General features: G+C 42.1%; 1 protein-coding gene across 1 annotated transcript; it reads left to right on the forward strand.

Moving 5' to 3' along the window:
* The first annotated feature begins 8,241 nt into the window (after nucleotides 1–8,241).
* On the forward strand, nucleotides 8,242–10,159 carry sp8b (sp8 transcription factor b). Its single transcript, XM_034553939.1, has 2 exons — nucleotides 8,242–8,262; nucleotides 8,742–10,159. The coding sequence occupies exons 1-2, from the start codon at nucleotides 8,242–8,244 to the stop codon at nucleotides 10,077–10,079; spliced, it is 1,359 nt and encodes a 452-aa protein (XP_034409830.1). The 3' UTR covers nucleotides 10,080–10,159.
* Nucleotides 10,160–11,544: the final 1,385 nt, after the last annotated feature.

Genomic DNA, 11,544 nt, shown 5'->3' on the forward strand with positions numbered 1-11,544 from the left:
CAATGCTTTGCATTGTAATTTACTTGGCACCGCTGCGGAGTGCAAATCCAGCTGTTGTGCACTTGTACACTCAACGGGACGGTTCCTGTAAGGGAGGATCACGGGTATTACTGCGCTAATTTTTGAGCCTTTTCCAAATGCCATAAATCTGCTCTGTTTAAGAACACAGTACCTGGTAACTGTGCAAACGAGATCAATCAACTCCTCTTCATCCAAAAATACTTTTGGGTGATATTACCATTTATACCAGAAAGCTACCAGAAGCTATCAGATGTCAATTATCGTTTGTTAAAAGAGTTATGTTATCATTAACAGTGACATTATAATACTTGCTTTAAAAGTCAAATTCCTATATGAATGAATAAATGACACATGAAAAGAGTCAAACACCACATCTATAACTGTGGTAAAATGCTGCATAGGCGCATGTCTTTAGTGGCACACAACTAAACATGTCAGTTCTGCAGTGTTGGAGTCATGACAGACGTCTAGATTGCCAACCATCGCCAGCCCACTCAAGAATCTCATATCAAGAGCCTCTTTCACTGCATTGTTGAGCTGCTGGTAGAGCCCACTTGCTTGCAGTAGGGTGGAAAAGAAAATCTGATTAAACAATTAGTGTCAATTAGCCCCGACCAAATCATTCTACAAACAATTGGTCTCTAGTGCCCAGCTTAATTACGAGCGACTTTCAGCTCCTTATCATGAGCCATGTCGCCCGTGATTCATGTCCGACTCACGCCTGTCCCTCAAGCACCATCAATTATCCACCAGTAAACAAATCCACCAGGCAAAAAATAAATAAAGAATAAAAGAGTCACAGCTCCAGGTCCCAGGCCTGATTAGCATAGCTCTATGTATGCCCGTCAGCTGCTGTGATCAACGTGTGATGAGATGAAAAGTTCTAAAGGATAAGAAAGAGATAATGATGATCAGGGTGTCATGGTTTTCGGTAAAATCACATTTTTGCAAGAAAGTGCACTGAAACTGCAAGAGTTCCCCTCCAAGCTGATGCTTGATTGAATACTGCCACATGAATTAAAACATATCATGCTATGTGTATATTATGCCCTATATGCAACATTAAGTGATCCATTTGATGCCAGTCACTGGAGAGACATGCTTGTGTGGTTTACGGTGATAACAGGAGGGGTTTTGAAGTTGTGATCATGCAAACACAAAGGCTAACAGCCACAGTCACATCTCAAAATGTGAGGTCAGAGTTCTTTGATTTCAATGCACAAACGCTCACGCATATACAGCGAACATACACAATGCACAGAATGTGTGAAGGGGAGCGACAGCAGGCGCGATGACATGTTAAATTACCCTGGTGATGTATAGCTTAATGAACCCCCTTGTGTTGATCACGCTCCACATTAATCAACAGCCATGAACAGATTCCCTTATTTTCTCAATGCTGCCTTGATAAACTGCAATTTCATTTAACCTTGGACAGCAACTTTAATAGCTTCCACAGGACAACTGTCAATACTTCCCTGGGTATACAGTGATTAAATTGCAAGGCGAGAAGTGTGTCCCTGCTTCCTCCTCGTGCTCATCCGGCGTCTCCCCTCCCCCCTTTCACTTCACTTCAAATCACAATTTGTACTTTCACACTTCACACTGTCCACGCTTAAAAACCAAAGTCGAAACAAACATTTTGGGACTCCACCCTGCAATCACTGGAATTATCTGTTGCTGTGTGTAGTGGTTTTGTTTTTGACTCTTTGAAATTAATTTGCCATTGTAGCAACTCACTTTTACATGACATATCTTCTTCTTCTTTTCTTTTTTTTTTGTTTTGACCAGGAGAATAACCTATTGATTCTTTTGGTGTGTCGGACTTTAGTACTTCACATTGTAGAAGCTGATCTCTTTTGCAGCTGTTATGTTCTGTCAGTGTGTTGTTTTACTCTGTAGATAATGAACATATCCCTTCATCTTACCCTATAATTTCAATAGCTTTTGCAACTATGCGCCCAAAACTTTTGTGGGATGAGTAAAACACACGCTAAATTATTATGTTGAAGACGTGAGGTGAGCCAAGCTTATTGTCATCTCACTTATACCTGAATTTTGTTGTTGTCCGTGAGCTCAGAGGATAGGATAAAACAAGATGGTGACAGGCAGTGACCTGAGCCCTGTCATAATGATTTTCTGTGATATCCTCCACCCTTGTCAATTTAGCATAAATTATCAGCCATGAAAGGCCTGCTGGCTGATTAAAACCAATTGTCTGGGTAGAGAAGGACAAGGCAACCTCTTTATTATATGATAAACTAAGTTAATGGAAGAAGACAATCTCCCCTCTGGGAAATCGGACTGACTCTTAATTAAAGCATTGTGTTTTCACAGTTGGTTCCAACATGCATTTGAATGAAACTTTAAGGATAATGTGATAAATAAACTGAAGCAACACGTCAATAGAGTGGGAAAAAAAAACATACTTATTCATCCTGTTTGAATATCCGACAAGAGAGGGAGAAAAAGGATCACAAATCTGTGCAGCTTGCAAATGTAATCAACGCCAATCAGGTGATACTCGCCGTCAAAAAAAATGAATGCAACTGTGTTCTTTAACAGATTTGTTTATCAAAAACACACGCCTGAGACATGGTAATTACACTTGATCTCAGAAAAAATTAACACCTTTGGAGAACATGTTTCATTATCACATTCGCAGCTGAAACGATTCCAAGTTGTGTGTCACATGTTAAGCAGAAGTGAATCAGTGTGTGTTTGTGCAGCTTCGTCTCCGCTCGGGGGAACAATACAAGTTTGCCTTACTCTTGTGCTCCGTGGATGACATAACAGAAAAGCAAACATTTCTCTGTCCTGCGCCTCTCGTTGGTTTCCTCCACCCACACTTGAGAGGTGACAGGCGTACACCCGGACTTCCATTATTATCCAACACAGCAAGAATGCCTCCAGGAGGATAATTACTGAAACTTGAAGAGCCAGGGCTAATCCTAAGTACTTCACTTTGTATGACTGCCTCGCCCGCCTGTCTCTTAGCCTGCCGCTCACACTGACAAAGTGCAATGTTGGGCTCAGTGAAAGTCAATAAGAAGGCTTCATGGCTCACAGATAGCGCATTCAAGCCAAATGGCGGCAAAATACACTGTTATCTCCGTTTATCATAAACAGCCTGCATTTGAAACACTCTGATCTATCGCCTCAGATGGGCAAACAAGTGGCCTGGGAAATACAGATCATAACATCCAACAAGGCGATCCAACAAATGCCTAAATTAATTATTCAACTCATTTTTATTTGAATAATAAGTAGACAGACTTTCATTGAGAGAAGAGATAGATTGCGGTGGGCTTTAGCACTTTCGGGAGGGCAGCACTGGCAGCAGGATGAGGTGCACCAGAAAGTCTTGGCCCGAGAATTTCCCTGCTGCTGCCGTCAGGCGTGCTCTGACCGATAGGACGGATCATTATGTCTTGACATATTTGCATGACAAGATCCATCATATGGCACCTATTGCAAATCTGAGGATGTTAGTTATTTGACATACAATTATCTTAATATAGGGAGGCAAATGACCATTTACATGGTTTCCATGTAAACCAACAACATGGCAACAAAGAAGCCAGTGACGGGGATTGTTAAATATAACAAGCAACTTTAAATTAAAGCTTTCAAACAGCCTGAGGAGCCCGACATGCTCATTTTATGATTTCATTTTATGTGGATGTAATAAATATGTAAAGTTTCAACCCAAAGGAGGTGATGACCAGCTTCTTATTTTGATTTTTGCACCCGTCAGACACATCTTAAAAAGCAGAAGAAAGTTTTTTGGGCGTCTCTCCATTCATCCCAGGAGGAACCAGATGCTCCCCTCCTGCCAGACAAAGCCGGGAACAGCTGCCTGATCGATACCCGACAAAGGCTCAGAGGTTAGAGCAGTCAAAAGATTGTTAACTAGCCATTTTATTTGCCAGACATTTATATCATTGTTTATGGTTCAGTGCACCCCTTCAGTACAGGCCATGCAGCACACCTGTGCTTTGAACACTTTCAGGGGCCCACATTGCATGACCCCAAAGGAAACATGGCACAACATCTACAAGCTAGATAAGATACTAATATAGATAAATGTATATGGTTGTTTTTATTTTATTTTTGTAAGCTGATTTTTAAGCTATATTTACTTCATTAATATCCATGTGACTACATTTTGCCTCATTGTCAGAAGCCCATTTGAAAGATTAAATATATATATATAGATAGATATGAATTATCTCTCTCTCTCTCTCTCTCTCTCTATATATATATATATATATATATATATATATATATACATGGCCATCAATATGAAGGCTTTAGAAGAAAACATCAATATGGCTTTAGACTGAGTGCAATGAGTGTGCATTGATGGCAATGGAGGGTGGTATTGGCCTGTATTTGCACATTCCTGCATATGCATGTGTATTTATGTTTGTGTTGAATATGAGTGTTGGTGTACGCATGCATCCCAGCCGGCAACACATGGCTTTGCTGCCACCGCTCTGGCTCGTGTTGAGAGTGTCCATGCAGGCTGGCAGAGAGGGGGGACCCTCTCTGTGGCTCACCCAGGCGTAGAGGGGCTTCCTGCACATCTTTTGTCACACCATTTGGGCCCTTGTGTCTGTGGCCGCCCCGCTTCGGACCCACTTGGCAGCTCACAGTGTAGACGGACATCTGCTATTTCCAACCTCCTGGTGAACAGAGAAAACCACAACCAACAGACCTTACTCTCTGCTCTGCAGACTTTACATTTACCCAGTGTATGTGTGGACATGTAACAATGTTTGGATGCAGAAACAAGAAAAGTCACATATAGGATGGACCTAATACCAGTGGGGATAATCAGTTTCTTAATTATATATGAGTTAATGCCAGAGTTTCAACAATGTACCCTATATATAATTTATGTTTAAGATAATTTTTCAGAAATGAATAGTAGGTATATACTGTATATATACCCTGAGCAACAGCAATCTTATAAATGTTTATGAATGCCACAAGTGATTACCTCCAGTTTTCTTCCAGAATTAAATATTTAAAAAGAAAGGCCTTCAGATTACCGGGTTGCTATGTAAAAATCCAAATTAAAGTATGTTTCTGCATCTCATGGCTTGACTCCTTTCTCCCGGTTCTCCAAGCTGAGTGATTCTGCAGCACGCAATATTGAACCCACTTTGTTCGTGCTCAGCGGCCCAGAATAACTCGGTCATTATGGTGGGGAAAGGACAGGTTTTGAGTTTGATTTCATGATGGTAATATAGCCCATGTGTGTAGGAGAAGAAAGCCTTCAATGGGGACATCTGTTCAATGCGGCTTACAGTTACAGCCGTGCAATAAGAACAACCTGTGCACACGGTATGAACTAGGACCGACCTTGTCCCTGCTGAACGCAACAGGACACAAAAGAAGGTGTTTTTTTTAGAGGTAGTGCGCTTATAAGAATAAATTAGACACTCACATTTCGATGTGCAAGCGGATTAAATATCTCTTGTACATCTGGAGCTCCAGCAGCGAGACGTTTCCTGTCGAACAGTTATCACACTGACCTCTGACATCAGTCTTGCTGCTATGATCGCTTGGTAATTTGTCACCAGAGGCCAACATGTCCCCTCGCTGTAGCATACCTCGCTCTCCAAATGCGTAAAAATCACTATTGCGCAAAAAATATTGTGAATGGCCATTCCATCTGTGAGGAAGAGGAAAGGGGAAACGCAGTTTAATCACAGGTGTTTAATTGTGTATATGATGAAATATAAACTCTAATTACACGAACGTGTAATATGTGTATCTTTATATACATTTAGCAGTCTGGGTGCGTGTGGTGGAAACAGGGCTCGGCGGATATTTTCCAGGTTATTCCAAATTGAATTGCCAGTGTAACATTTATCTGGCACGGTCCACGGGCACACCGGCAGCAGGAGATGCTGTGTTTTACTCTGCTGAGAGCAAACGTCGAGGTTCAATCAATGCACTGCGGAGCTGAGGAGCACGGTATGTAGGTTTTCATTCTCGTCATTACTTTTTCACATTGTATTCGCCTTTAAACGCGGTTACATCATGTTCACAGCTTGCTTTGATTTTCGATAGTTTGTGTGATTGGATAGTATGACCGAAATAAAATAAGTGAATGAGCAGAAAACAGATCAATACCATTTATTTCTTATCTCCAACGCCAATAAGACAAGTGAATGTGTGTGTTTGTGTTTTTTTTCCGTTTATCTCAAATCTGTCCTTCCATTCATACAAATGTAAGGCTTATCGTGATTTCTTTTTTTCTTTTAACAATCAAATTGACACTTTGCGCGTTAGTTTGATAACAAGAGCTTATAGACTAACTTAAAAAAAAAAATATATATATATATATATATATATATATATATATATATATATATATATATATATATATTGTATGACCGATTTAAATAAATGTCGTAAAATTGTTGAAATGCTCTCTAAACATTGAGGAATAACATAAGTGCTGTGATAATAATTATCAAGATAACTGCATGTGCAATGTTGCTGCATCTATTTTGGACTTTTTTTTAAAACTGTGCAACCGTAATGCATAATTTGGGCTGTTTTAGTTTTAGTTCCTTAATGTTTTACACAAGAAGGTAAAGCGGTGTAAATTAATCAAAAAAAGCTGTTGTCCAATCCTAGAAACACATGAATTAATCAGATAGTCCATCTATCACGCTGTGTAATAAAGGAAGCGACATGGGTTAGGCAGATGATGTGATGAATAATCCTTGGTCGTTTTAATTAACTTTTCCCTGTCCTGTAATGACCAAGCTGGTCAACAGACCCGGTCAATAAGCATGTTAATATCAAACAAATAAAACTGCAATGATTAAAAACCTCCTGCGTTATTAAATTTGAAATTCAAATGAAATTTATGCTCCCAGTGCGCACTGCATGCTAATAGCGGCCACAGAGAGTCCCATGGGTTCAACGCACGTTTTGCCTGCAAGTTCTTATTATGTAACAGAAGCTTCCTCCGTCGGTTTAACTAAATGTCAGTGGGACAAGTGATGGACCTATTTCAATATAACCAGCGTATCATTTTAGTGCAATCACTTACTTTAATAAATAATCTCAGTTAACTCAGGGCCAATAAACCAGCATGAGAAATGTAACTTTTTTGAATGTTGTCATTTTGAGGCTGAAAATGCTCCAAAGTCATCGACTCCCTTCATCATCTTCCTCTTCATTTGTTTCAGACTAATATGGAGCATATTAAAAGGAATAATCCTCCACCGGAATGCACCATCTAGCATTTTTAATCAAAACAGTTAAGATAATTGAACGCAATTACAGTAATGTGAAAGTTGGAGACGGTGTAATATAGGTCCACAAACGGAACAATGCAGCCTTTATATCGTGTGTAATAGTTTGTGTATATTAATTCTTAAGAAGTTAAAAGGTGCAAAATATCGCCTGGTGATTTATGCCAAGAATAAGTTTCTAATATGAGGAAGATGGGGGGAAAACACGAGGAAGCATTATAAAATAAAAACTCCTGTGCTGTTTTAAAGGATAAAGTGATGCGCTGAAGTAAATACACACATATGCACAGGATGAAGTGCATGTTGACCCACTTAAAGTTTCATCATTTGTATACCTGGGGAAATGAGTTTACATTAAACTGTTGAGCTGAGATGACCTAAGTAGGCCACCGTAGGGACACCGAAGAGCAGCTTGATTTGAAAATGGAAAATTAACTTAAAACAAGTTTGTGGTTTTATTGCGCATGGATCTTAAGCTCTTTTTTTGTTGTCGTCATACTTTACCAACATTTTCATTTACGGCCAGCTACATCCCCAAGCACGCTCATCCCCCTGCTTTCTTTAAATTTATGGAACGTGATGTTCTGTAAAATTTCAATAAGTGGCCCCCTAATTCCTCCTTCCTAATTCACTCTCATTTAACTTTACCTTCCTTCCGCTGTCTTTTATTATGGAGGGGGCGGTGGGGGGGAGGTGGAGGAGGGTGGAGAGCTGTCTGAGGCGCTCTATTGATGACCTCACCGTAGTATGTGGCGGTGCGGCGGGACGGAGCCGTTGATTGGTCGCCCGTGTCACAGCGGCACTTCAAAGCTGGAGAGGAGCCTACAATTGTGGAAGAATGGGCGGAACACATCATTGTATTGCACACCTCTAAAAAAACAGTGCTCTGATTCATAAATATAAAAAGATCCTCGGAGGAGGGCAGTGTTTTTGTGTGATGGCAACTTCACTTCTAGGGGTGAGTCGAAAGGACTTTCTTACTGGTTTAATTAGTTCTTGTCATTGTCCGGCGGAGGGGGATTAAACTTACAGCGGCCGCGAAGTAGCTGCGAAGGCAGTGCGTCGGTTTAACTTTCCGCGAGCGCTTCGTGTGAGAAAGCTGAGGCTCCGTAGACGAGATAGCAGCTTGACCCGGTGGCTCAAAACACGCACGTTCCCCTGTTGTCCGGGTTGGCATGCATTTGTAAGCGCCGTGTGTCGCATTTCAGTTGTCTACTTTCTGTTCGTCCAGGTAGGAACTGATGAAAAGCAACTCTGCTGTGTTGATTTCTTTAAAAACAAAAAATATTAAGCAACGATTTAGTAGACCTGTGTTTAAACTGTCCGCTAACTTGCCACCTTCTATTTGGAGCTGAACTACCGCATAGACGTGTCTGTGATGAACCAGTTAAACTTGTCAGACTGACCAGTCACTCACAGCTTTTCTTGTTCTTTCAGGAGGAGCCGAGATTAGGATCGACTCCTTTAGCCATGTTAGCTGCAACATGTAATAAAATAGGGAGTCCGAGCCCTTCACCGTCAACTATTTCGGATAATTCCTCCTCATTTGGGAAAGGCTTCCATCCGTGGAAAAGAGCCGCTGCGAGCAGCTGCAGCCTCGGATCCGGCCTGTCCGGCTTCGGGGTGTCCCGCAATGGATCCGGCATCTCGGACTCTTTCGGCACCAACACCTCCACCGGATCCAGTGCTTTTTCCCTCACGTCTGGTGCCTCATCCGGTTCACACTTTGGAAACGATTATTCTGTTTTCCAAGCGTCCGTTTCGGGCAGCTCTCAAGAAGCCAGCCACCAGCCGGTTTTCATCTCCAAAGTGCACTCCGCAGTGGACAGTCTGCAGGGCATATATCCGAGGATGAGCGTTGCACATCCCTACGAGTCCTGGTTCAAATCTTCTCATCCCGGTATCCCCACAGGAGAGGTTGGAACAGCCGGAGCCTCTGCGTGGTGGGATGTGGGAGCGGGGTGGATTGACGTTCAGAACCCTAATGGAGCAGCACTACAAACGTCCTTGCATTCCGGTGGACTCCAGAGCTCCTTGCACTCTCCTCTGGGCGGATATAATTCTGATTACTCGACTTTAAGTCACTCTGCTTTCAGTACAAGTCCCTCTCAACACCTGTTGACAACCAGCCAACACCTGATGGACGGTTTCAAGCCGGTGTTATCCTCTTATCCGGACACAAGCCCCTCTCCATTAGGCGGGGCTGGGGGCACTATGCTCTCCGGGGGTCCACCTGCGTCTTTAGCGGGGTCTCCGAGGTCATCTGCCCGGCGGTACTCAGGCAGAGCCACCTGCGACTGCCCAAACTGCCAGGAGGCGGAGAGACTGGGACCGGCTGGCGCCAGCCTCCGGAGAAAAGGTCTCCACAGCTGTCACATCCCCGGCTGTGGGAAGGTTTACGGGAAGACGTCACACCTCAAGGCGCATTTGCGGTGGCACACCGGCGAGAGGCCGTTTGTGTGCAACTGGCTCTTTTGCGGTAAGAGGTTCACGCGCTCCGACGAGCTCCAGCGACATTTACGCACACACACCGGGGAGAAGAGATTCGCCTGTCCGGTGTGCAACAAGAGATTTATGCGTAGCGATCACCTGAGTAAACATGTAAAAACTCACAGCGCCGGAGGATCTGCGGGATCTGGCTCCGGGGGCAGTGGAGGGAAGAGGGGTAGCGATACCGACAGCGAGCACAGCGCGCCGGGGAGCCCTCCGTGCCATTCCCCTGACCTGTTGCACCAACCGGAGTCAACCCAGGGAGGAGGCATGAACGGCCTCTAAGACTCCGCTCAGTGAAGTAAAAACTGTACAACAACCAAGTGTTGTGATGGAATTGTCCTAAAGGACACGGAAGTGGACATACGTTGGTGTGTGCCAAATGCTTCACGGTGAATGTTGTCATTTAATGAGAAAATCGGCTATACGTTTCTTTGACTTTTTTCAAGTGTTTAAGACTACTAATTACTTACATAGCTGTGCCATCAGAACCTTCTCATCGATAGCCTCCATCTGCGGTGTGACAGTGTAATCGAGTTGTTGTGGGAACACTGGGACAAGGGCACAACTAAAACTTTCTTTCTCATCCGATACTGAATTCTTTCTACCTTGATGTTTTATTTCCCAGCATATGAGAAGCAAATTATATAAACACTGATGTGAAAAATGTAGGCCTGCAAAGTTGTGCTACTACTGTCATACATATTGTTCAAAACCAAACTCTGGCACTTTATTATAAAGCAGAATAAATTGTTCATTTGTGTCCCTGTGGATGGACTGCTCGGTAGGAACAAATACCTGTAGAGTGTGGTGAGATACGGGATGGGATAGTTTCGTTTCATCTGTCCGATCCTATCAAGCGTTTGATAATGGAGGATAGTCGTAGGTTCATATCACATATTGCTATTCAACAGCCCGTGCGTCAAGTTTTAAGTAGGCCAGTTGAGGTTGCTTACACTTCGCTGCAAAATGTGTTGTACATAATGAGAAATGTAGTTTAGAATAATTACAGCCCAATGTAAAGGTGAGTAATGTATTTGTCCAGGAGACGATTTTGTATAGGTATTTCTAGTTGTATATGGACTCTAGTAAATATTTGAAAATATACGGAAATGTACTTGGATTTTTCTTTGACATGCTATGAAATGTATTGTGGGGAGTTATATTTAACCACGAGTTTTCTTGTATTTAGGGGTCTATCATTAGGCGCACTTTGAATTTATTTGTGAGGTTTTGAAATCATTTACTGTTTACCCACTCATTTAATTTAAGTAAGCATGTTGTAAAGTGATTTTAATTTTACAATGATTTTTTTTTTTTTCCCCTCCGAGAATGGCTTTTTATGTAAGCCACTCAATAAAGTCAGTATGAATTCAGAAGCAGTGGATCGCCTCCGTTTGTTTGAGTGTTGAGTCGATGCAAAACAAATGGAATGGCACACCAGGAAGATTAAACATTATTATATTGCTCCGAATGTATTGTTTTATAATATACCATGATGTAATTTAAATTTTAAAAAGCACAGATGTTGCGTTTTATGACCTCCGTGTACAGCTGGTGGTTTTTACACGTTTTTCTGGCCAGGGTGGAAAACAGGCCTGCATGACTGTCGAGGCCTCAACCAGAAATTAATTTACGTTTCCATAATACAATTGAACAATTTAATGCTTTAAACAAATGCAAAGTCAGTGTAGTACGAATTTAAATTCAGGCACAATTCCCAAGTTTTTCTGAACTGGAAAATAAAAAC

The sequence above is a fragment of the Cyclopterus lumpus genome, chromosome 16 (assembly GCF_009769545.1).
Source record: "Cyclopterus lumpus isolate fCycLum1 chromosome 16, fCycLum1.pri, whole genome shotgun sequence".
NCBI classification, from domain to species: domain Eukaryota; kingdom Metazoa; phylum Chordata; class Actinopteri; order Perciformes; family Cyclopteridae; genus Cyclopterus; species Cyclopterus lumpus.

Bases quoted from the DNA above. Each gene is read 5' to 3' on its own strand.
- sp8b (XM_034553939.1), top strand. From the start codon at position 8,242: ATGGCAACTTCACTTCTAGGG. The intron at 8,263-8,741 runs GTGAGTCGAAAG...TTGTTCTTTCAG, and splicing joins TGGCAACTTCACTTCTAGGG to GAGGAGCCGAGATTAGGATC.